This window comes from Prosopis cineraria, unplaced genomic scaffold (genome assembly GCF_029017545.1).
Source record: "Prosopis cineraria cultivar Desert tree isolate PC_DT_omini unplaced genomic scaffold, ASM2901754v1 PC6, whole genome shotgun sequence".
In the NCBI taxonomy this organism is placed as follows: Eukaryota; Viridiplantae; Streptophyta; class Magnoliopsida; order Fabales; family Fabaceae; genus Prosopis; species Prosopis cineraria.
The window spans coordinates 15,018,303-15,046,261 of record NW_026555337.1 but is presented as its reverse complement, the minus strand read 5'-3'; the positions used below and the strand labels follow the sequence as shown (position 1 = coordinate 15,046,261).

The window sequence follows — 27,959 nt, the reverse complement described above, 5'->3', positions numbered from 1 at the left end:
CCTCGTACAATCAAAAACCTCTTCCAAACTATTTACGTTGTGGAACCATGGAAGGAGACTCAGAAACACAGAAAGATCCTCTGAAAGAGAGGAAGGTGTCATGGGCCAAACTGAGACGAGTTGATTCACTCAATCTGGAAGCTGGAAGGCTTGCCTTCGACAAAAGCCATTCCTCTCAGGTCTTTAATTTTCTTTTTCTTCCTCATCCTAGTATTGCTACTCAATGTATATTTCATATATATGACCCACTAAAGCAGTATCTATTTTTACTTTTCCTGTTTTTCTCCCCTATAAATTCTGCTTAGATTTTGTCATCCATTACATTTCTTTCCTGATGCATCAATTTTCTTGTGATGTTATTAGCAACTAGTTACAATTTCCTAATATATTATACGAAATCTGAAGAATTTTAGTCACACAATTAGAGCTTGGAAATAGTGCAACTTTTTATGAGTTTTATATTTTGGTGTTTAATTATATGGATGTAGATTAGATGTGGTATGATATTTCCTTCATACAATTTTATTGAGTATTGGGTATTTTATTTCAGCCTTGTTATTTAATGCTATGTTAATGAATCAGCTAGTGGTTCAGCCTTGTTATTTAATGCTATGTTAATGAAAGATGTTCTCTATTGACTTTTTTCTAATTCTCCTTCATAATCAAGTACATCAACTTAACTATCTCTGAAAAAAAATTGGAAAAATATAATTCTTGGTGCCTATATTTTTAATGTGTTTTGATATTAATCTCCTATATTGTTTTTGTTACTCTAAGTTTGAAAAATTTTATTTGTTTGCAACATTAATTCTTATATATTATCACTAACGGAGTTAAATCTATTAATGTATACATTATGACTCTGTTAATTGTATTGTTGAGTTGGTAAAATTATAATAAGCTGGACATTATATGAGCAAAATATAGCCACTAATTTTTCTTCCTATCTGTCATAGTTATCATATCATCCTTCTTTTGAAGCTTCTTTTATTTCACATTTAAGGGTCCTGATTTAATATATATTTTTTGCCTTCTACTCATTCTTTTTGTAAATTGCATTCTAATTTTAACAAGTTATAATAAGAAGTAATACATTTTATATACACATTAGCCACCGTTAAGTTATTGTGGTAATTTTTTAAAATATGAGACTAATGTTGCATATAGGTAAACTTAAGGAATTTGAAGTAATAAAAAGAGTATAAAGACTAATATCAAAACATGTTAAAAGTATAAAGACAAAGAGCTATATTTTTCCAAAAAATTTCGTGTCATCGATGGTTTATATAAGAATTTAGAAAGGGAAACAAGACAGCTTCCATTGACAAAGATATCTTCAATTAATTTTCTTTTAAGGATCGGAAGATCAATGACTAAATAGCTTGAAGAAAGTAAACAAGTGTCCCAACTAACAAATACTCCGTCCGATCCTATTATGTAAGGCTCATCTAAACTATCTAATTAGAAATAAGAAGTAGTAGTTAAATTACTAAGTTTGTTTGAAAATAGAATAAATTCTATTATTTTTCCTATTTAAATAAAATATTTTTAAATTTGTATTACTTTCTCTCTCATGATTAATAAATTTAAATAAAAGTAATATTTGAAAAATATAATTAATATCTCATAAAGTATCTTATATTAAGAATAAAAGAATTCTTCTAGAATGCGTTTCATAATAAGGACGGGAGGGAGTATTTTGTTTCAAAGAATAACATTGGTTGATTGCTAAACATGAACAAAGTTATATACGAAGATAATTTCACTATTTCAATGTTATTAATTACAATTTTTGGATTATAGATTTGTTTTACAACTCGGACTCAAGGAAATAAAATAAATCACCGTATTATTGATCATGATTTATGAAATGCAAAATTTTATATACACTTCAGCATTTTATGTTATGTTGATTGATGTTGATATGGATGTAATATTGAATATGGCTAAGAACAGACAAGCTGGAGGAGAACATTGAGCTTAGCATTTCAAAGCATAGGAATAATATATGGGGACATAGGGACGTCACCTTTATATGTGTATGCGAGCACTTTCACTGATGGTCAAATTCACAACACTGACGACATTATTGGATGTCTCTCTCTCATTATCTATACCATTTTGGCCGTTCCCTTGATCAAGTACATCTTCATTGTGCTTTGGGCCAACGACAATGGGGAAGGTAAGTATAGAGTGTGTATTGTTATAAATTTTCTACTACAGAGAAAGTTTTATTTTGTGTCATATTTATAAGGCTTGTCATTTATTTTTAATCATAACTTTTTTTTACCCTCTATTAAATATTGGTGAGAGAAAAGATGTTATTGATTAATTATTATGTATATTTAATAAAAGTAAAATTAAAATTTATTAAATTTTTAGAAGTTAATTGATAATTGAAATTTTAATGCATTATTATTTTTAAAAAATATTAATAAATGAGATAAGTATATAGTTAAAAAATAATTATAAAAACTATTTAATACTTTTAATACTTTTAAGAGGGGTTTGTCTTTGGTGGTCATTAGGGGATGAGCACCATGGTGCTCATTACTCTAATAAGATTTCATCCAGATTTTAATATGAATTTTAGATTTTAAGCTTTTCAATTTTTATATATATTTTTATTGTATATTTATTAAAATAAAAATTTTCAATTTTTTAAATAAATAATTTATCATCGATTGGAGCAGTACAAATTTAATCTGGACAGTCTAATTTAATATTAATATCCTTATATTTTTTGTAAATTAACCATTCAAATGTACTATTAACCATTCAAATGTATCATGAACATTCTAGATTTAATATTATTTTTTTATAATTTTTATTTTAATAAATAAAATATTAAAAATAGAGATAATATCTTAACCAATACTTTTTTAAAAAATATGTTTTTAATAAAAATTTTTTGTTAAGAATTTTAAATCTGGATTGTCTAAAGTAAATTTAGAAAATCAATTTATAAAATTATAAAAAATTTCAATATTAAATTTAGACATACCAAATTATATCTATACAATCCACAATAAATAGATTTATTAAAAAATTTTAATTTTTAATTTTACTAAAAATAAAATATGAATATAAATTAAAAAACTTTAAATTTAAATTTTTCAAATTAAATTATTTACACAGTGCAGATTTTATCGGCTGATGATCACCAGCCTGATGGGCAGTGAAGATGAATTCCCTCGAAAGATTTCCTTTATATTTTTTTACTTTTTGTCAAATAAAAATTATTAATTGACAATGGCCTCGGTGCCATAAATGGTACCACGTGATGCACGTCCTATGACTATGAGGCTGGTGGGGTCATTGGGCATAGGATGCTTGCGTTCAGACTATCCTTAGTCAAAAAAGAAACAAATGAAACAAAACTCTATTTAAAAAAATAATAATAAAATTTTCTTAAAAACATATAAAAATAATTTAATTTTTTAAAATGTTATAATTCTTTTAAATTTTTTAAAATTTTTTTATTATTAATGAATTTATATAAATTATTAAATTATTTTTATTAAAAATAAATAATTTATAACTTTTTTTTTAAATTCGCAACAACGAAACAACAAATCACAACTTCACATGTTAAATTTTTTATTTGTTGTTGTGAATATAAGAAGGAAAGTTATGAATTTTTTATTTTTAATAAGGATAATTTAATAATTTATATAAATTCATTAATGACAGAAAAGTTCTTAAAGACTTCAGGAGAGTTATAATATTTTAAGAGATTAAATTATTATTTATATATTTTAAAAAATTTTATTATGAGTTTCCCAATTTATTTTCTATTTTATTATAAATTTTCATTTAAATAATATTAGTTCAGACCCATGCCATGAGACACATGTTGAGGTGTTTGGTAGTGAAAAATATAAGATCCTTTCTTTTTTATTAATTTTTTTTCCTGAAATGCTCCTTGTTAAATAAAGCTTGAGAGAGAAATTTGGGATTTATAAGTAGAAATGACGAGCATTAATTGATGGAAAATTTAAAAAAAGTATGTTTTCCTGCAAATTTAATTAGCTTGAATAACTTTTTTGTTTATTGTTTTTAATGGGGTGGGTATATATTAGAATGTTAGGACTTGTTTGGTTTTTGTTCTCATTTTTATTCTTAAAAATTATTTTGTAATATAGTTTTCAAAATAAAATAAAATGAAAATTCGCTTGGTTAAGTCAATTAAAAAATAATTTAAAATTTTAAAAATAAATTAATAATAATGATTATAAAGAGTTAATGGTAGTAATTAATAATAAAAATTAGTTAAGATATCTATAATTTTCAATAATCAAATGTAGTGTATTTTAAAACCAAGAAAAATAAAATAAAAATAAGTTAAAATTATTTCTATTTTTGTTTTTCAAAAAAAAATGAAAACATTTAAATGAAAAATACTTATCCAAATAATTTTTAAAATTTTTCTGTTTTCAAAAACAAAAAAATATTTTTTAAAAAAAAACAGAAAACAAACAGGCCATTGAACTCTCTTCATTCCAAATATAACGTTTTTTTTTTCAAAGCCATATGTTTAATATCTAAATTTTTTTACGGAATTTCAAATGCAATTAAATATATTTACCTTGGGAGTATATAAAAAAAAATACTTGTATCCCATTGAAAACAAAAAATTAATGATTTTTATTGAATAAGGACAAAGTCCAAAAAAGTTGAGATGGACTTGATGAAAATGCTTTATGTTTGATGACGAAGTAACATCCAAGGCTGGAGATAGTAAGTGAAAGCATGGTTAAACAAATAAAAAATAACATAATTTTAATTTGTGAAAGAATGCGTTAGTAATTTTTCTTAAATAATTAAAATGAATTTTGTATAATTAATGAACATATTTTATTACATTTCAAAGAATTTAACTCTATATAATTAATAGAAAATTATACTTTGGGAAAATGACAGCTAGGTCCAAGAGGTTGAATTAATGACAGTTAGGTTCCTAATAAAATTTTTTAAAAAAATAAATTTTAAATATCAATTTAAATAATTACAAATAAAAATTCTTATTACAATTTAAGAATTACTTTTAATATTTAAATATTTATTTGTAAATGAAACTTCTAAATTGCAATTATTGTGATTGATATTTTTTAACTTATTTTTCCAAACAAAAAATTATTGGGGACACAACTATCATTCTCCTTTATCATAATGGGACTAGGGGCTTCTAATGTACTCTTCTTTAATGTCTCATGTAATGTCCTAACTTTTTAATTTAATTTTATTTTTTTTAGATCATTGGCTTCCACATAGAATAAAAGACATTTAGATATATTGATTCCCATAATGGAAAAGATTTGTATTTGTTTATGATTTTTTAAAGAAACATAAATCTTCATTTTATTTTTGAAAAATCATAAAAAAAATACAAATTTTTATTATTTTGCGATATCAAGATATCCAAATATCTCTTATTTTATATAGAAGTCAATGATTTAAAGAAAAATGAAAAACAAAATTGGGAAGATAGAACATTACAAAAAAAAACATTAAAAAATGACATATTAAAGACCTCCCAACCCATCACCATGAGTCTCATATTAAAAAATCTTAAAAGTGAAGTTTACAAGTATGATGATGAGAATTCTCATCTAACATGTTAGTTTTTTAAAATATACTTGCCCTTTAAATTTATGATCATAACATATAGACTCTGTGCATGGTTGAATTGCAATTTTTAAGATGCCTAAATTCAATTTTTAGGAGGAAGGAGGGTTACGTGTGACTAATTTCTCATTAACAATATAATACAACTTTCCCCACTAGGCATTAATTGGTAATTTGTGTGTCAGGCGGTACATTTGCTTTGTATTCGTTACTATGCCGATACGCGAAGCTGAGCTCACTCCCAAATAGGCAAGTAGAGGACACACAAGTCTCCAATTACAAACTAGAAACGCTTTCGAGCTCACTCAAAAGGGCTCAAAAGGTGAAGTCAACTCTCGAGAATAGCAAATGGGCCCCACTTCTCATATTCCTTGTCACTATCATGTCAACTTCTATGGTTATTGGAGATGGAATTCTTACACCTGCCATTTCAGGTCAAGTTCTCTTCTCTCTTAATTGCACATGCTTTCCCCTTTATTATATTAGAATATGCATGACATTAACTTTAAGAATGCTTGTCCACGGCAAAATAGATTTTGTGATAGATTTTGTGACACGGAATCTCTAAAGAATTAATTAATTAAAATTAAGTTTTAATTATTAAATTTTAAGAGTTTATAATTTAATTTCTTAATTTTATAACTCTATTGTGATAAATTTATAATTTATATTTTAAATTTTAATATGAAATTTTTTTATTCTTCAGTCATATTAAAATTTAAAATATAAATTACAAATTCATCACAATAGAATTATAAAATTGAAAGATTGAGTTATAAATTTTTAAAATTTGATACTTGAACCTAATTTAAATTAATTGATCCTTTTGAGATCTCTTTGTCATTCTCCCATAGATTTTATATACTCCCCCTCCTCCCAATTTCATAAGATATACTATATACATACATACATACACATATAAATTAGAGTGATTTGATATTGCATAATAATATAAATATTTTCAGAAAAATAACTACTCATTAATAAAACTAATTTTAAAAATAATCCTCATTGTTTCATTTTTTTAAATATCTTTTTGTCTCCCCTTATTAAATAATGGGTATTATTAAAAATTTATATTAACTAATTAAGATTTTAAACTGTACTATTTAATTGATTTTATTGGTATTGTAATTTTGCAAAAAAAAAAAGGGACGTCATATAAGGTAGAGGGAGTACATGTTCATGTGACACATTATTTCAATATGCTACACCAAGTGTGAAAAGAGCACAATGACCATAAACAAAGGTTGGTGGGCAATTTATAAGTACTTTTAAGTGCTTTTTAAAGCTGGAGGTATGCCCTACTCTTTAGGAGTTCATGAGACCCAAAACTCTTAAACTTGTGTGTATATAAAAAAAAGCACAATAACCCATTACTGACGCAAGAAATTAAAGGGCTATAGAATGATTTAATCAGATTGAAAGTTGTAATCATAGATTAAAAAAGGAACTAACTTCTTTTTGGGAATTAATTTAAATTCTGTAATCATTGACACTATCTTTATGCCATGCACATGCAGTGCTTTCGGCAGCAAGCGGGATCAAGTCTCTTGGACAAGGTACAGTCCTAACTGTAATTTAAAATACAGTCATACTAGCCATGTTTAATTTAAATACGGTGCATGTTAATATATTGATTGCTATTATATTTTTCAAATCCTGGTGCATATATATATATATATATATATTATTGCAGATGCTGTTGTTGGGATCTCTGTAGCAATCTTAATAGGACTGTTCACAGTGCAACGTTTTGGGACAGACAAAGTGGGCTCCACTTTTGCCCCAATGGTGTTGGTGTGGTTCTCATTCATGGGGGGCATAGGTCTATACAACTTGTTCAAATATGACATTACTGTTTTGAGAGCTTTAATCCTCTCTACATTGTGGATTACTTCAAAAGGAATGGCAAGAAAGGTTGGACTTCTCTTGGTGGAATCTTTTTGTGCATTACAGGTATATATAATATTTGCCTTCATCAATAATTTTGTGCATTGCATATGCATAGATTAAAAATATAAAATGAACTGTATCGTTATTAATTTATAGCGCAAGCTATTGCAATTTTTTTATATTTTGTTATTAATTAAAAGGGATAGTGACAATTAGGTTCCAAAATAAAATTCAATTTAATAACATTACTAGATCCTATAAAATTTTAGGCTAAAACATTCTTTAAATTTTAAGGCAATTGCATAGAAAACCCTCGCCTTTTAACATTTAAAACCAACCTTTATAACCTTATATTTTTTACAATATACTCCTGTACTATTATTTTTTTTTTACTTATGTGGCATTCAATGTAAGTTAATAATAGCTTTATAAAAATTTTATTCATTTTTTATTTATTATTATTAGCTTACATTGGATGTCATATAAGCTAGTATGTATATTTTTTTAATATGACATAGCAACTTTTATTAGTCAGATAATTAAGAAATAATAGTAGGAAAGTCTGTGGTAAAAATATCAAAAGGTTAAGGAGGTTAATTTTAAAAGGTAAGGAGGTTCTTTGCAACTATTTCAAAGTTCAAGAGATTTTTGTATATTTTAGCCAAAATTTTATTAAACAGTCAGTCATAGATATCTCTATTCAAACAGTAACAAAAAATCAAAGTCTCAATTACAAATGATTGAAAGTAACAAAAGAGATTTAAATGTCTCAATTACAATTAAAACTCCAATATTTATAACTAATCGATATTTGCAACCTATCACTTAGAAAAAATTTTGGGACCTAACCTTTAATTAATATATACAACCTCCTAATATTTTGACAAACTGCTTTTTTAATCAAAAAACAAATATAAAAAAATTCTCACACGTACACACACAAAATAGTATAACAACATTAAAATTTCTTAGCTTTTGACGGATTTGTCTGTGTATCTTTCAATGAATTAGGAACTGAGGCTATGTTTGCAGATTTGGGCCACTTCAACGTAAGAGCAGTCCAGGTAAGTATATGTGTTCATACATTTTTAGAACTATACATTGTAATCTGTAAAGTAACATTCTGTTCAAAACGTAGGCACTAATGAACATGTTTAAAAGAGTTTTAAATACCTACAAAGCCATGCTTTATTTTATATCATTAAAGAATTTTTATTTAAAAATAAAATATTACCAACTCTCTGGTTAATTATCTCTTGGGAATGAACCTGTATGGTCTAAATAATATTTCATCGTGTCAGTTATTAACGAAGTCTTGCTTCTGTTGTTGTAGATTAGCTTCTCTTGTGTGACAATGCCAACACTAGTTTGTGCATACAGTGGCCAAGGGGCATACCTCAGAAAGTTCCCAGACGATGTATCAGATACCTTTTACAAGTCAATACCTGGTAAACTAATTAGCTTCTTTCTTGCTGATGATACTAACACTAGATCTTTATTATCAATTACACGCACATTTCTCACTGCATTGGACAGAGTCTAAAACGAGTCAGACATTCCATGCATGGTTTATAAAGGGCATAACTTGTTATCGATTTATATTTTATATTGATATTGAGCCTCCATATATTCGCCACAACATTTTTTTTTTCAACGACGACAGTAGTTTTGTAATAGGCAGAAAAATATTGTTTAACATATGAATAAGTAACAGTTTTTCAAGTGTAACTTTTGACTAACACAGTCCAGAAAACCGTTTCCTAAAACACTATGTTGTACAGTGACAGACATTACAGTTAAAAACCATTGCCTATAAAGTTATAAGCAATGTCTCTTTACATAAAAAATTTTTGCCTATTGCTATTGGAAAAAAAAAATGTTTAGTACTTCAAGAGAAATGGCAAGATTAGATAAAAGACACGATATCTTAATTTAAAATTTTAAAATTTAGGTTTATTGATCATTTCTTTTTATTATATATTAGTTATTAAATTTAACTTTATTCAATGCGAAACTTCTCATATTGTCTCTAGTCCACTTACTTTTGGACAACCTAACACGCATGTGAATATCATAGTTTGTTATGACACTAATATTGGTCTTAATCACATGCAGATCCATTGTACTGGCCAACATTTGTGGCCGCCGTAGCTGCTGCTATTATTGCGAGCCAAGCTATGATTTCTGGGGCATTTTCTATAATACAACAGTCCGTAAGTTTGAGTTGTTTCCCAAGAGTGAAGGTTATGCATACATCTACCAAATATGAAGGTCAAGTCTACATACCCGAGATCAACTTCATTCTTATGATTGCTTGTGTCATTGTCGTTGCCTCTTTCAGAACCACAGAAAATATTGGCCATGCTTATGGTAAGCTCCATCTCATACATATCATTTATGTGTATGAATATTTGCGTTCACACATTTTTCTATGCATGACCAAACGACCCTAAACTATGCACTTTTGGCAGGAATCGCTGTGTGCACTGTGATGGTGGTGACGACCTGCATGGTCACTCTCATTATGCTTGTTATATGGAAGACAAGCATATGGTTGATTGCTCTTTTCTTTGTGGTTTTCATTTCCATAGAGATAGTTTATTTATCATCTTTGCTAACTAAATTTACTCACGGAGGCTTTCTTCCACTACTACTTTCCTTGTTCTTGATGACCTTGATGGGCATATGGCACTACACTAAAACACAAGAGTACATGTTTGAGGAGAACAACAAGGTTTCAAGTGAACATCTGAGACAACTAGTTAACAACCCAGCGACACAGCGAATTCCCGGCATAACACTTCTATACTCAGAGCTTGTTGAAGGTGTTCCTCCGATCTTTTCCCACTTCCTTGCCAACATACAGTCCATTCATTCCGTTGTGGTCTTTGTGACCATAAAGTCCATCCCTGTTAGTAGGGTTGCATTGGAAGAGAGGTTTCTGTTTAGACAGGTTCAGCCAAAAGAGTTCAGACTTTTCCGCTGTGTTGCCAGGTTTGGTTACAATGATCTAATTAATGAACACTCAGAGTTTGAGCAACAATTAGTTGAGCAGCTAAAGGAGTTCATTCGTCATCAAAGTCTTGCTACAGATCTTGTCGGAGCAGAACTAAGCAATGTTACTGATCCTCATAGTCGTGATGGAAAATCTTATTCCAATCGAATAGTCCCATCAATACCAACACCGGAAGATGACTCTATTCTTGCTGAAGATGATTCTATTCACTCAAGTAGAACGGTGAAGTCAGCAACATCAATAATCTCTACTGCTAACAAAGTACCTGTAGAGAATAATGCAGAAGAGGAGATAGGGTTCGTGGAGAGAGCCAAGGATAAAGGTGTAGTTTATTTGCTGGGAGAAACTCAAGTAGTGGCACAGCCTCAGTCATCGTTACTCAAGATGATAGTTGTCAATTATGTCTACAGTTTCTTGAGGAAAAACTTTAGACAAGGACAAGATTTAATAGGCATCCCACATTCTAAGCTTCTCAAGGTTGGAATGACATATGAGATATGAAGTACATGGTCAAATAAACACACTCATCTAGTCATGTTTTTCTGTGTATTGCACAGAATCTGAGATGGCTTACTGAAGATTTTGATTATCTCGTAGTGTGTGTCGTGTCTGTGTCCACATGTATGTGTATGTATGGAGTCTGTACTTTTAATGGTTTAAATGGAAGTTGCTTTAATTCCCTAAAATTTACATTGTATTTTCAGTTGATATATATATATGGTGAAGTTAATTTTTCAAAATAAAATATTGATGGATTATGCACCAGTTAATTTTTTTTATAATAAAAATTGTTCTATTTGTAATGCGTTATGTGACACCTTCCAAATTCTACTATATCCATCAGTTATATCATATTTGTGGGTATTCTTAATTTTTTAAAAATATAATTACCTTTTTCATTTTTTTTTTCGTTTTCGTTTTGCCTAAAATACCTTGTGGCATTTCTTGGATTGATAAAGAAGTAAACTAAGAACGCGATCAAAACTTGAAATTAAGGGTGCTGCTGCTCAGCGTTCCTTTTGATTGTTCATGATTTTATCGACCTTTGTGTGTGTGTAGCAGTAGCACTTTGCACTTTGTTAATAGAATGGTTTATATGTATAATTGCGAATTGTTAATAAAGGATGAGGAAAGAAAAACACGAATTAAGAAAACACGAATTTTTTTAATTAGAGTATGACTATATATGTGGCTACTCTCACATTGGTTCAGGTTCAGGGACAAGGTCATAGAAGAGGGGGTTGGCATTTTCAACTGAAATTACAAATATTATTCCTAGCCCATGAAAACCACACTCGTAGATGGATACATAAAGGTAAATGTAGTCTGTGAGAGAAATTGGGATGTGCCTTTGTGTGATGAGTACAAGCGTAAAGGAATAACCTATCCTAAAAGACTAGTCTGTTGGATAGAAGAGCCTTTAAACTTATAAATTCTACACTACTTGTGAGGTTCCTCGATGTGAGACTCATAACAATGCCACTCCGTCAAAAGCCAACATCCCTGACGGCTCTACTTTACGGCACTTCACTCGGCCTTCTATCAGTCAGAACTCTCTATGGATAACCTTTTCTGTGATATTATCCTCTCAATGAAAGCACCAATATAACAAATACAAGCCTAAAAGGAGAGTCTATCCCAAAAGACTAGTCTATTGGGTAAGAGAGCCCCTTAAACTTATAAATCTTACACCACTTGTAAGGCTTCTCGATATGAGACTCATGACACTTTAAATTGTGTTTATAGCATGATTTTAAAAATGCAACTAACTAGTTCAAATAGTTGAACTGGGAAATGGTTCTTAATCAAATATGGTAGAACCTCTAAATCAAACATTGAGGGAATCAGTCAAGACTAGTAAACTTGGTCAACAACAAGTGAAATCAATCAAAACCAGATTGGTTCCATTCAGAAATGGGGCTAATATAAAAAAAGGACCCAGATTTCTTTTAAAAAAAAGCACAAACTAAAATTTTTAGAACTTGGGGGCCAAGAGTTGTAATTTTCACATGCCATAGCTCAACGCGGATTTGGTTTGTCTCCTGGTGCCTCCTTCCTGCACTTACACGAGCAGGTCTCTGTCCACGAATATGGACAAATAACAAGGGCACATTTGGAGCCAAACATGAATGATATACCTATTTTAAGTACACGAGTTGGACAGAAAATCAAAAATAGAGAAGGAGAGGAAGAAGAGAAACGAGTAGGCCATGCTAGGGCAATGATTTTCGACTAGCTGGGGGGTGTTTTGAGGCTGCAAAACATTCAAGTAAGTGTTCTAGCTTGATTTCCTCTCTCCTCCTACATTTTTTTTTCAGATTTTGATTGGGTGAAGGATTGGAATTTTGGAGATTTTGGTTTGGGGACGTTTCCATCTAACAAAATGGGTTTAAATGTGTTTATAAACTTAGGTGAAGTGTTTTATCGGTTTAGATTCATCGAAAAAAATGTTCTAGTGGGAAGAACATAACCCTAAATCTAAACGTGCTTGGGTTTAATGGTTTTGGGCTTGGTCCTTTGGACATTATCACTAACATAGATGACATGTGTGTTTGCAGGGAGGAGTGATGATCATATGAATTAAGTAAAGAGATTTTTACACAATCCATGTTTGGTATCTACGAATCTTGATGTTGGAAACGGAGTTGGAAAAGAATTCCTTTTAGAGACAAGTTTGGTACACTCGATCATGCATTCCCAAGAATCCCAATTCTAACAAACTAGGCCGAATTTGATTCCAAGGCTATACCCAAAGAATCCAATTCTTTTCTGCCTCATTATCACTTTATCCTCAACTTGCATATCACTTCTATCTTGTTGATGGAGAAATCAAACAATGTACGCTGGAGAGTTTGCAACGTTCAGGTTTAGCTATAAGTGCTATCGGATGGCGTTATGGTATCGGCTTCGATGGTGGGTGAGAAAGTGCAGATTTTGTTAACGAATCAAGTCATTGAACCCTGAATCAAAGGTCCAAATGCATGATGCATCTAATATATATATATATATATATATATTGCCCTGAAAATTGAATCAATTGGCTTGTGCAATTGCTTTTCCCCTCCTTTCATTCTTCATCCTCTCCATTTGCACTTTGAAAATTCATTTGGTTGTGATTGTACGATTGAGATTTCTGCAACTATTGGCCTTAAGAAGGCCATTCCTTCATTGAGTCTTGGACTATGAAGATGTTTTTGCCTTGCTCATGCTGGTTCTTGAAAACCATAACTTATGAACAGGTTCATCATGCTCATTCTCATGTCGGCGTTTTGGTCTATTGCTGAGAAAGAAAGCGATGGACTAGAGCTTTCTCGTTTTTTGACAAGGACATTTTTGTATTTTCTCTATTTTAAATACATATATTTATTAAAATCATATCATTATCAGGATTCCATTCCTATACCAAATATATTTTTATAATTCAACTCTATTCTAGTTTCGATTTCAATTTTATTAAAACTCTTTCATCATACCAAACGAGGCTTAAGTTTAATATAAAAGAACTTGGCACATTGAAATGCTTTATGGAGATAGAAGTAGCACATTATCCAAAAGGAATGGTCTTAAGTCAACGCGTATATCCACTTGATGTCCTTAGAAGCAAACATGTTGGCATGCAAACTAAGTAGTTTTCCTATAAAATCGAATTGCCGACTTAGCAAAGATGAAGAAAAACCTTGTGTAGAACAAGGATAATATAGAACGTTGTGTCATCGTCTAAATTGAGCCTGAAAATACACACAAACACACACAAAAATAGCTCTTGACACCAAATAAAGCAAGGGAAAAAGAGAAAATACAGTAGAGGAAGAGAATTATAGAAATCAAAAAGAAGGGTAAGAGAAGAAATACAGAGGGATTAGAAGGAAAGAATACATCAAAAAGAAAAGATTACTCAAATCATCCACTCGTCGTCCCCTCATATATAGCCGTGCGTTCAAGTTTATAATTCTCTCTCATTTTAGTTATTTCTAACATCATTATGCAAAGCAGCATAGACATGACCAGCAATACTACTCTTATTGAATGATCCCAAGCCACGTGTCCTTCTTAGGTCCCGCCAATATTTGGAAGATTCATGATGGGTTGCTTGGCTAACTACAATCCAATAGTATATAATTTAAAGTTGAGAATTGGGGTGGGCAAGGCTTAAGCCTGACTCTATGAAAAACTCAAATAATCAAGCTCGGCTTGAATATCAGAATTTTATTTTTAAAATTATTTTTAATTTATCTTTTTAAATTTAAAATTAATTTTTATTTTATAAAAAATATAAAATATATTCTTTTATGCTTAAATGATGTATAAGACTCAAATATATGGTATTTTGGTATAACTAAAACTTAAAGAATTAATTAATATTTACTATATTATATATATATATTTTAAAATAAACTTTTTTATTTGGGTATTCGGGTCGAACCCGATCGAGGATCGAGGTTGGCCTGAACATAAAAAGCATATTTTTATAAGCTTGGTCTTAAATTTTTTTGGGTGGGTTCAGACTTAGCCTGAATTACTAGCTCTAGCATATATATCAACTTCTTGAAAAGGATGACCTTAGCTGGGTCCAATTACAATTTATATGAAGCATTACTCACATAAACTTGGGACAGCACAACGAAATGCTGCATCTCTATTTTGTAATAATCAAGTGTTTGTACCCATTGCCAATAATCTGGCATTCCGTGAGAGAATCAAGCATGCAGAAACGTTGTTTGGGAATAGAGTTCAATCGAAGGAAATCACACCAACGAAATTATATTGTGCATAAGAAATTAGATATTTGACATGCTGAAGCAAGTTGGGCATTATCAATCCTCATGTACCAACTTGAGAGGGAGTGAAGAGAATATTTAATTTGTTTATATTTTCAATCATTTATGATTTTCATTTGTAAATAATATATGTATATATCTGTAAATATAATAGATATTAGGATATCGAGAGTTACACAGATTGAGAAATCACGCGAATATATATGCTTAAAACCCCATTGTATATATACATGTACATATTATATGAATGAGATTGAGACAATTTTTCCTCCCTTCTTTGTACACAGCACATAATTTGTAGGGAGAATGGCACTCTAGATCAGAGAAATTAGCACCTAAGGCTCAAGACATTTTGAATATATTTTATAGGCCCAAATGCCTTACATGCAAATATGTTTTCGAGTGAAAAGATGCATTTGCCCCTCATTTGAAAAAATAACATCGTGCACAAGATATTGTATTATTCATGTATATACAAATATTCTGTTGTTCATACACTAACAAACTTATATATTATTGTTCAACTACACTACACGAACTATGTATAATGAACAAACATTGTGTTGTTAATTATAGACTTTATCATATCATATACAAACATTTTGTTGTGCATGCACTTAAAAAACTTGTACATTTCAAATGAGAAGCAAATGAATCTTTTTATTAAAAAATATATTTGCATATAAGGCATTTGAGCTCGTAAAATTATTGAGCCTTAATGCAAGTTTCTTTTATTTGGGAGCCTTAGGTTCTATTCTTCGTAATTTATATTACATATGTCCACTTCAAGTGAATCCATCCATTTCTCATCTCGAAACCAGCTCTGTTTAGTTGGATGGCCTATCTTAATTGCCCTACAACCCTAATCATTCCTAATGTTTTTTGTCAGTTAACCACAATTCAATAGCCCTCGATTTAGCAAACATGCATAATTTTACACGCAGACACACGCACAGAGTAACCATTATTTCATCTTTCATGATTATGGTCCAAAATGATATTTTAGAATTAATTAAAAGTAATCTAATCATAGAAAAATAAAAAATTGTAAACTGTACTCAAATATTTACTTCAATATATATACAATGTAAAATTAAAATCATATGCAAATATTTATTTACTTTTTATTGATGTGACATCGATTTAAAAATAAATACCCTATCATCTATCATTGATTAATATATGGTTAATTGAGAATTTAAAATTAGCAACTTGACCTTTCATAGAATAACTGTATAAAGCAACCAAATCTTGGTGATTGGCCCAGTCGAGGTATTATTGAGGATATTCTCGCTCTGATGACAAACAATGCCGGGTTTTCTGTAGCCTTCACACCACGTGAAGGAAATTGTGTAGGTGACTTTGTGGCAGCGTCAGTTTCCAAGGAGGTGAGTCCGATAGGATGAGTGTCTTCACCATCACTTCCTTTATGTAATCTTCCAGCAAAGGATGTCATTAGAAGTTTGCAGTATTCGATTGTGGTCTCTTCTTCAAATGTCTCAGAGCACGGTGGCTGTTATTTTTGGCTTTGCTGTTTCCGTTTTTCGGATTATTGCTTTTTGTTGCTGTCTTGTTGCCTTCTTCCGTTTCTGTTTTCTCGTTTCGTACTTCTGGTTTTATCCCTTTGGAATGAATTTCTTACAGTTGGCCAAAAAAAGAATGACTGTATAAAGAACAAACTTTTGGCGTGGATGACTTGCTCTTCATATCAGCTTGAGGTTAAGAATTCACAAAAGTTTGAAGATATATTTATTTTATATCAGGCTCCCATATGATTTTTTTATTGAAAAATAAATCTAAGGGAGCAGAGAGATTTCACTTAGTTTTGGTTGTCAACAATTATTTGGGCCTTCACATAGTTTTGTTAAAATTATTTAAAATTTGCATTTTTAAAATCTAATTTTAATTTATGTAATTCAGTCAATACTTTAGTTAGAGGTATCCTTCTATGAAAGATAATCATGTTCGAGATATGATCAGGTATTAAATGTAAGTATATCTTCCACCGAGGATGTTGTGACTGAATCATATATAATTAAATTATTTTTATTTCAGATAATTTATAAATAACAGTTTGTATATTCAAAAATTAACAACAGAGTTATTAATTTCTTTAAACTTGTGTAAGTAATTTTCTTATGCATAATAATTTTTTATTTGGTATTTAAAAATGACATTAAAAAAGTTACTTATATATAATATAGATTTATTTCATCATAAAACACACAAAGCATTTTGCAGACATCTCGGCCATAAGCTTCTTCATCACAACACACGGAGTTTTCTTTGTGCCTAACGTCGAAGATAGTGGTGATCCCTTGGTACATCAGAGCGGGGAAATAATTTGCCTGCATTTTTTTTTTATTCCATTCAAGCTAAGGGTCAGCTTCAATATAATCAAAATAAAAAAATTAAATATGTAAAGACACCTTTACGAATGAATGTTTGTATGTAGCTGAAAAATGAGCAAAATCATTAGGGAAATTAAAAAAAATAATACTACCTCTGTTCTAAGTTAAAAGACACTTTTCAAAAAGATTTAGTATCCTAAAATATAAGACACTTTGATAAAAATAAAATTTTATTAACAAAATTTTTACAATATTACTCTTCTCATATATTTTCTCTTCTTAATATTTTTTTAACAAATAGAGTATTAAATAAAAGGTATTTTGAAAGTTTGTATTTTTATTTTTAAAAAGTAAGGTCATAAAGTATATTTAATAAATTTTATTATGTGTGATTTTATTTAAAAATGAATTATAATTTGGGACAGAGAGAGTATAATATTTAAATTTGTGGATGTGTATGACATTTGTCCAATCAATGATTTCCAAATTTGTAACCAAAAACATGAAATACAAATATATCAAAAAAGAAGAAAGAAAAATGAAAATTAGTAAGTAGAGTATATCTAGCATTTTTATATTTCCAATTTTGAAATCGTTTCAATGGGTTTGAATTAGTTTTTAAATTCAATAGAAGCATCTAAAACCTGAACCCATATTGAAGAAAACTAAAGGGGGCCAGGCATTTTGCTGGAAATATTGTGGTTTTTTATATTTTAAATTAATATTGATGATCATACTCACTTCTCTTTATTATTGCCCCTTGTGTTGCAAATAAGAACCCTTATATTGAATTTAATATGTTAATTTTGATAATTTTTTAAAATTAAATTAAATTTAAAACATGGTTTCGAAATTGTGCTTCCTATAATATGCATCGATGGAGTAACATGAATTAGATTTAAGTACAAGATATCAAATAATCGTAAAGAAAAAATCCATAATAATTGAGATGTCAATTAATGTTTATAAAAACCTAATAATTGAAGAGATTGGTGAACATATACAAGCCTGAAAAATGATTTTAATTATTTAAATTAATTTGAAAAAAATGTAGTTTCCCAATCACTTACGGGCGATGTAATGATCCGATCTCCAGATCACTGCAGGTTCCCGAGCTGCAACATTCCCAGAGAAGAGAAGAACAAACAGCAAAGCAATATTCAATATCAGTTTCTTCATATCGACGATCTTCTTCAATTGAAAAATCTCTATTAATAATGAATATTAAAAAAAAACTTTTGGTGATATATGAGAACTAAGCACACTTCTGGTGATTGCTGGGTTATATACATAAAGCACACTTCTGGTGATTGCTGGGTTATATACATACATATATATACATATTGTGATCAGGCAAAATAATATATGATGATGATGATGATGATGATGATGATGATGAATAAGAAGGTTTTAAAACAGTTTTACTGGACTGGCATCTTTGAATATAATCTTTAGTCAAACATGCGTATTGTCAGAACAAAACTAAGGAAACTAAAAAATTTGACTATGACCTTTTCTTTTTAATTTAATTTCTTTCAAATCAACTTTATGAAACTTTCAATTTGACATCAGCCAAATTAGTTCGACTTTTATTTGGCTAGGTTTATGTATTTCATGCTTGAGAGCGATTTTTAAGGGAAATTAAAATATTTATGGGTAACTATTTTCAAGTTATTCAACTATTATCTAGCATAGATTTTTAATACTATCCATGTATATATGTATAGGGAATGTATGTATGTAAGAATTTAAGCATATAAGACAGTAAATTCGTCAAGCAGGTTTAAATCATACAAAGTTCTCGATAATATTTTATTTCTCATACGTTGCATATAATTACTCGACTGTTATTCTTAATTTAGGGATAATAAGATACGAAAGCAAATTATTCAATAAATATATAATTGTAATTAAACAATACGATTAAGCAAACAAAGATTAATAATTGCTCTTGCTAAGTCAATGTATGGTATTTAATTCCTTTATTAAAATCAAACGAGTTTATATATCATTTAATCAGAAGACCAGCCAAAGTTTTCTATGACGCCAATTAGCTAGGGATGAACAAGTCAAAAGCACATTAAATTTAATGGTAGGATTTAGTCAATTTTGAAGATGTCAACAGACTATTTCCAAAACAATATATTATCTCCCAAAGAGGTACCTACAAGTTACGAACAAGATTAAAGATTAGTTTGGATTAAAGATCAAACGAAAACAAAAAAAAAATTGTTCAAGGTTATGAACAAGATAAAGTGCGTTTAGTTTTTAAAAATAAATAAAAATAAAAATGAATAATATCATATGTTCATAAAAATTTATCATATTATAAAACATTTACATTATTTTCTTTTTTAAAAAATATTTTTGATGTATGACTTTTGGAAATCACCATGCACTCACACCATATATAAAACTCAAAGTGCGTTTAGTTTTGGATAATTATTCTATGCTTCGTTATATCTTCTTGGGCTTCAAAGACTTTTTTTTTTTTTTATATAGAAGGCTTCGAAGATATTTTAAATATCAAAACGCTACACACACAAACTGTTGACAGAAGGCTACTATCCAAACCATAATATATGTCATTGTTAATTAATTTATGGTTTACAAAATTTGTGTACATCTTTTCATTTATACCCTTGAGTTTTCCTGGTTACATGTGGATAATTTTTAAATATGAAGCATTTAAAGACAATGAATTAAAAAAAAAAGCAAGGGTATAAATGGGAAAAAATAAAACTTATCCAATACCCTATATTTTGGACCAAGGAGTGCTTTTAGAAAATGACTTATATTGTAGTTTGGAATGAGTGTATATTTAATATACTCATATTACAATATAATACTTCCTTTGCCCCAAATTATAAAACAATTTAAATAAAATTATGCATATCAATAAAACTAAATAATGACACTTTAAAAACTTACTTTTTCAAAAATACCATTCATTTATTATGTAAAACTTAGTATTTATAAGTGAAGGAGACTTGTAAGTAATTAGTTTCTTTATCTGGAATTTATATGTAATGCTCTCCTCTCTCTCTCTCTCTCTCTCTCTCTTTTTTCTTTTTTGATTGTACATGTCTTTCTCTTGAAGACAATTATATTTGAGAGACGGTCAAGCAACTCTTTCTGCAGGCCGTGGATTTGAATTTTTGTTTACTACATTGTGAAAGGCTAGCCTTTTCTACTAGACCTAATTTATATTTGTATTGTGGGAAGATGGTAAAGTTCTCCCACCAAATATTTAACAATTGCATTCACATGATTATCTGGTCCCAAAAAAAAAAAAGATTCACATGATTCGAAAATCAGAACCTGTTATTAAGCTAATACAATCTCTGAACAGTTGACCCAAGTGCTTGATTGTAAAAGTTATCAGAATATTTGAATGTGCGCGTACCAATAAAAGTTACAATTAAGCTAACGTAATATTAAAGGTTGAATGAATTTTTTTAAAAAAAATTGCCCTAGTTTTCAACCAAAAATTCATGATTTTCTACTTTTCTTTCATTTGTTCTGATAGAAAAATAAAATAAAAATACGCTTGTTTGACTAAATTATAAACTTTCGACGTTGTTCACACTCTCAATTGCGAGAGTTATTCCTTGTCCAAAACAATTGGGAAAAAATTACCCAACTAAATCATTCATGTACCTATCTAACTAGAAAATTACCAATTTACTTTTCATTTGTCTGTCTCTAATAGTTGTTGAATTTGCATTCAGTACTTGTTAGTCAATGAGCTTAAAGAAAATTAAAGAGAAAGAATATGATAGGAAGAGTAATATTTTAAAAAATTATCAATGAAACATTATTTTTGTCAAAGTGCCTTGTATTTTAATATGGCAAATCTCCACCAAAATTTCTTATAAAATGGGATTGAAGTGAGTATTTCATAATCAACATGCAGAATTATAAATTATTAAATAATTGTGTGTTCTTATGTTATAGTTATAAGAAAATATCACAAATATTAAATAATTTTTGTACTTTAGAAAGAACAGTAATTTCACGGTACATAGAACAGTAATTTGAACGGAATTTACAAAAGGTAAGATTCTAGATTTGAGAATATAAGCTAACCCATTTAAAATGGACTGGCTAGAATTAGCAAGAAGAAAAGCAAAAGTCGAAAGCAATACAAAATCAAACAGCTAATTAAAGATCCAGAACAAATTTTCAGATCTAGATATAGAGAAATTGAAATAAAAAAAATCCAAAACCAAAAGAAAATACAGAAAATTAAAGCCAAAGTTCGAACGGCTTAGAAGATGAACAAGGAGGAAAGATAGGTAATGAATGGGCTTAATAGAGAGCAATATTTAAATGGGCTCATCAAGTAGGTTGGATTCAAGGAGGGCATTGAAATGAGAACATAAAACAGAAGCGAAGTGATGGCATGTATTGGCAGTGAATATTATTGTGAATCCTCCCTATGGATTTCTTCTTCTCTTTTTCTTTTGACCCTATCCCTATTACTTTGAATTCATGATACAAATTGTTACGGTATATGAGATGATATTTTTGGAGCATATTTGTATGTATTGAGTCTGGTTTTAGTTTACATATAGGCTATGTTTGGATAACACCTCAACTGAGATTTGAATGAGCGAAACCTCAACTAGGGTGTTAATTAAAGTCCATTGGGAATAAGAAAGAAGGGAAAAAAAACCATGTTTGGATAGATTTTTTTTTTTAAAAAAATAACTTCTGTGAAAAACCACGTTGTGATTGAAGTTGAAAAAAATTGGCTTATCCTATCGGTGTTGGTGGATTCGGTTGGCTCTAAATGATTTTTAAATTTTTGTTACTCTCGCTTATCATCTCTCCTAACCGTGCACTAAGGAGACTGCTCTTCTCTTCGACCTCTGCTTCTTCTCTTTGGATTGAACTTGTGTTTTTGCCACTGTCGCTGTCCGTTTTCTCACCAGATCTGTTTATTTGTGGGTTCCGTTGTTGTCACTTATTGTTTGCCTGAGGCTTGTCGTCACTTCTTGGTCGCCACCTATTTGCTCTCATTATCTACTTGCAGCAATGTTTTGGTGGTTCTTTTATTCTTCCTTCCTTCCAGATTTAGAGGGTCTGAGACATATGAAATTAATGGTGCCTATAATGACTGAAGAAGCCGAAGAAGTTGAAGCAGAAGAAGAGACGCCCAAAATTTAAAAGCTCTATCAATTACTGTCATGGCAATATTACGTGTATGAATAAATTTGAAAACCTGATGAAATATTACCGCTCTTGCCGCTAATTTTATATTAATAAATGGGTTAAGGTACAACTGTACTTATGAAGTTTTCACGCAGGAGTAATTGCTATTTTAAAGTTTTTTTTACACAATGGGCCCTAATGTTTTTCAATTTGGTACATTGTCACCCTGCCATCCATGTCGATCAGTAAATTAGATTTGACCGATAAGATAGTAGTGCCAGCAGCCACATGGCATTTTTTAAAAATTAAAAAACAGAAAAGAAAAATCGCACCCACGTCATCAGATCTGAAATCTACCCTACTTCTTCTTTATTGGAACCTTCTTTGTCCCAAACAGAACAAGGAGTAGAGAAACGAAATCAAGAACACAAGTTAAGAACAAGATATCAAATAAAACTAGCAAATAATAAGAGATCTAAAACTAGAACAAGATCAAAAATGAAAAAACTATCACCAGCGTCGATCAAACATGAAACAAAAACGAAATCTTTTCTAGGACAAAATCAAAAATGAAAATCTTTTCTACGACAAGGCCATCGAACTGGAAAAGAAACATTTTGAACCAGAAACGCAAAAATTAAGACAAAAATACAAATCAAACTTGAACACGTTCGCGTGAGACACCAACACGAAACTCGCAACCTCAATATGAAACAAATCTATGTAATTATGGTAAAACTAGGAAGTCAATATACTTTATTATATATAAATGTTGATGGGTCCATTTTGTACTCTGCTTTTGTCTTGTTTTAGCTCTCAATTTAAACTAACCATGGAATAAACAATAGTTGGAAAAAAGAATATATTGCTTCATTGAGCACCGTAAGTGTTTTGTAGAGAAATGGTTTGTTACAACCGGTCAAAGATGAGGAAAGGATTAAAAAGCTGGTTCGTGCTTCAACTAAGGGCAAACAAAATTACAAGGAATTTGACTGTGGGCGGATGAAGTGGTTGTTATTTACTTTAACTGCGGGCAGACGAAAAATCAGAAAGGAAATTAATCTTGAATTAAAAGAATTAAAATAAAAGGCCCAAAGAAACTCGGGCTAAGGGGCTTTTAGGTTTTTGGGTTGTGAAAGTTATATAAGAAATCTTAAGGAGCCTCATTGGGATCATCCAATAACATCTTTGAGAGTTAGGAGATAGAGTATGGTGTCTAGAAGAGTTCTTCTAAGCTGGGAGTTTTCCCTCATTTTTTATTCCTTTAATTTTGTCAGTGTCTTTTATTGAAGTTTGTATGACTTCTCTATGAGTTGTTTCTAATCCTCAATTAGGGGATGAAGTAGCCTAGCTAGGATAGTTTTTCTCTTTTATGTAGTTTTATTTATTTTCCCTCTTAAACGTTGAATTTTTGTCTATGAAATTTATCTGTTTGCTTTTATATTTATCTCTCTTGATTTAATTGTCTTTTTATATAGATGGCCACTATATAAATTGTCTATGGATAGTTTGATGAATTGAAAGGTGAAAAACTTACCTAAACTTAGAGAGATAGACATCAACAACTAAATTAGAAATAATTTAGGGATTTGTGGTTACTTAGATTGTAGTTTCATGGTTCAATTAAAGAGTATAGTTTAATGGAAGCTAAATTTAACTTCAATTAAATATATCCTAATATACTAGCTAAAAGGTAATTAGGACACCTTATAAACAAAGGGAAGTGAATCACTAAATTAGAATAAGTCATCTCGGTAGGTGAATCCTTTTCCTTGGTGCTCTTTTAATTGGTTGGTTCCTACAATTTTTTTTTACCATTCTTGCATTCTTTATTTAATTTAATAATTCTCTCAAAATAACTTGCTTTTGTTATAACGAAGATTATCGCTTTCCTCTAGGTTTGACCCATAATACTTTAGACTTATTATTATATTGATCCCATATACTTGCGAGAGCTGATCAAATATGTAGATTCATTTTTAATTAGTGTTGCCATTTATATCATGGTCATTGATGTATATAACTTAATATGCAACTAGATTACCAGCCTCATGCCCACACGGGACTATGGTTATTAGACTCATGAGTTGACTCTCCAAGTTAATGCTTTTTATGAAGAAAATCGTATCAACTTGCCAGCAAACTCATTATTTTCATTGACACAGCCTGACTTGCAATTGACTCGGTTAACTTGGTAGACTCGACTCGGCATTTTTTTATACCAAGTCAAGCGAGGTAAGGCAAAAGACAACTGAGTCAAGTTGACATTCGGGAAGCAAAAATTAAAGCCTAAACGAGTCAAATACAATGGCTGAATTTTCTTTAAAAAAAATAGTAGAAATAGTCTCTAGATCTTGAACAAGTTCATCTAAGGCACAAGTATGCATCTTCACTCATCTTTGCACCAAGAAATCAAAATAGAAACATGGTGAAAGAATATGCCATACAAAATGAATCAACTGTGGAGGTAAGAGAATAATTGTTTGCTACGGACAGTTAAGATTTAAAGAAAGTGAACTACTCAGATATGAATTATGATAATAGACACGCATACACACACGCACAATAAATCATGCGTGATCCTTCCACTACAAAAAAAAAAAAAAAAACAGCTGCTTAGCAACAGAAAATGTAAAAATTCCGTCGCTAATGCATTTAGAGATTGAATATTTCCATCAATAAAAACACTATCACCAATTCATTGGCAACAGAATTCGTGATTCTATCACTAATTAGCAACAAAATACTGATGAAAAATTTTCATCACTAAATAAGGATAAGCTATTCTGACTTTATAACGGAATGTATTCCATCATTAATCTGTTGCTGATTTTTAGATTAACCAAAACATCATTAGCACATCACCCGATGGACCAATACCACTTCACTACCGCCTCATCATCTAATGGACCAATGCCACCTTAGCATCACCTCACCGCCACCTCATTTGTCATTATCATGTCAAATATTATTACCTTCAATTGTGCCTTAGCCAAGCTCAAACCCACAACCTCACACTCCCCAATGCCTTTACATCTACCTTATTGTTAATTGAGCTAAAAAGAATTTTCAATCTTAATTGATAAATTAAATATATAATACATATCACACACACACATTAATAAATATATTATTTAAATTATTATTAAATATAGTATTCAAATTTACTTTTTTAAACATTGTATTTATTTATTAATATGGAAAAATTAATTTATATATAACAATTATTTCTATTATATTTTATTTTTGAAAAATTATTTGTGATAATAAATTTAATATTAAATTTAAAAATATTTTTATTATCATTATATATATATTATAATTTGTATCTATATACCATATAATATTTTAATTTTTTATTTATTAATTTTTTATTTTTATTTTTAAATTAGAATAATTAAGTATACAAGTTAAATTGCTATTAATAATATACAAATAATTTAAAATAATAAATTATTTTAAATTATAATTTTTAAATTATTTATTTATAGCATAATAATAAATTATTAAATAAATTATATACAAATATATCATAAATAATAAAGTTAAATTAAAAATAATTTGTGATGAAATTAGCTGCAGAGTTATGACATAAAGCTTTGTGATGAAATTAAAAATTTTTCGTCACTAATTTGTTTAGCGACAGAACATTCCATTACTAAATTTCATCGCTAATTTAGCAACAAAAATTTATTCTGTCACTAAATTTCATCTCTAATTCACCATTTTTTTGTTTTTTGTAGTGTTCGGAGAATGAGAGAAAAGTGAACCTATTGTTTATATTATATGACATTTATTCATAATGTTATTTGCCATTATATTTTGTGTCTCGGCTCTCAGGAATTTTGAGATGAAATATGCTACTTACAATTCATCAATAATCTATTAATGATATGGCTTTGTATATAGATTTTAGATGTGACCATTGATAGATATTGCAAGTAGTATACAATCTTTAATTTTCAGTTACAATAAGCTCTATATATTGGTCATATACCTCATGTTGGGTAAGAATAAGCCTTGGACACAATTTGTTTTAATGCATGTATTAAAATAATAAGACCATTCATGCATGTTGCCGTATAAAGAATGGTCTTATAATTAATTAAGTACCAACTATTAAAAAATTAATTTTGGTATGGGGTCACTGATTTGTGTTTCTCCCAGTCTTGTCATAAGCTTCACAATAACAATAAACAAAGGTTAATCTATCTTTCATTGTTCTAGCTGCTAAGGTTCTGTTTGCTTATTAGAAAGAAATTGAATGAAATGGATTGAAAAAATAAAAGTAAAAATAAGATGATCAAAGGGGATAGGTTAACACATCCAAAAGACAGAGGGGTAATTTAGTTTATGAGGTCAGGAATCATGATTCATGAGATTTTTGAAAGGTGTGATGATTCTCATATTTATAGTATATATTAATGAGTTTTATCATACTTATCATGGGGGTAAAGGTGATTTAATTCATTTTTATCTTGATTTTTTCATTCCATTCCTTCTAGTAACTAAACATGACCTAAATGTAATTAGTATCACTAAATGATGAGAAGATTAAAGACGCACCAAAATTTCAATATCCTGCAATGGAATATATTTATGGTGCAGATTGAGCACTTTTTCTCTACTTCTTTGTTGTTTTGGGCGTATTTGCCTTGTTTGTCATATATATATATATATAGAGTTAGTAATTTAAGTAACCTAAATTCATTTGGGCTTGGGACAGCCCAATACTTACATTTTTTTTAATTTCTATTTAAAATTAATCATTTTTATTGTATAAAATATAAATATATTTTTGGGATAGTTAAATGATTCAACTTTTTTTAAAAAATATGTAGGAGTTAAAATTTTAAAATCAATATCAAAGTACATTTTAAATATTATTTTGAGATATTTTATAAATTAAAATAATAAAAATATGAAAATATAAATTTTTTAATTTTTAAAAAAATATCAATAAATGCACTCAAATATGGTATTTTAGTATAAATGACCTAAAATTTAAAGAATTAATTAATTTTTTTATGCTTTATATACTTTTTAAAAATAGTTTTCTTTTATATTGGTCTTGGTCTGATTTTTTTCAGGCATATTCAAGACATTAAAAAACTATTATTTTATGAAGCCCAG

The 27,959-nt window shown here is 29.3% G+C and overlaps 1 protein-coding gene and 1 long non-coding RNA gene across 2 annotated transcripts; one reads left to right on the top strand and one right to left on the bottom strand.

Annotated features, from left to right (window-relative positions):
- The first annotated feature begins 47 nt into the window (after positions 1 to 47).
- LOC129313933 (potassium transporter 5-like) lies at positions 48 to 11,041 on the top strand. The gene is given in 10 exon segments (XM_054957322.1): positions 48 to 179; positions 1,957 to 2,182; positions 5,814 to 6,062; positions 7,152 to 7,190; positions 7,328 to 7,495; positions 7,498 to 7,587; positions 8,536 to 8,588; positions 8,858 to 8,972; positions 9,640 to 9,894; positions 9,996 to 11,041. Coding segments are annotated over 10 exon segments (2,373 nt in total).
- A 6,448-nt stretch (positions 11,042 to 17,489) lies between these two features.
- LOC129312482 (uncharacterized) lies at positions 17,490 to 18,955 on the bottom strand. The gene is made up of 2 exons (XR_008593594.1): positions 18,740 to 18,955; positions 17,490 to 17,666 (listed from the first exon to the last, which is right to left on the bottom strand). It is a non-coding gene; the product is annotated as an uncharacterized LOC129312482 (long non-coding RNA).
- Between the last annotated feature and the right edge of the window lie 9,004 nt (positions 18,956 to 27,959).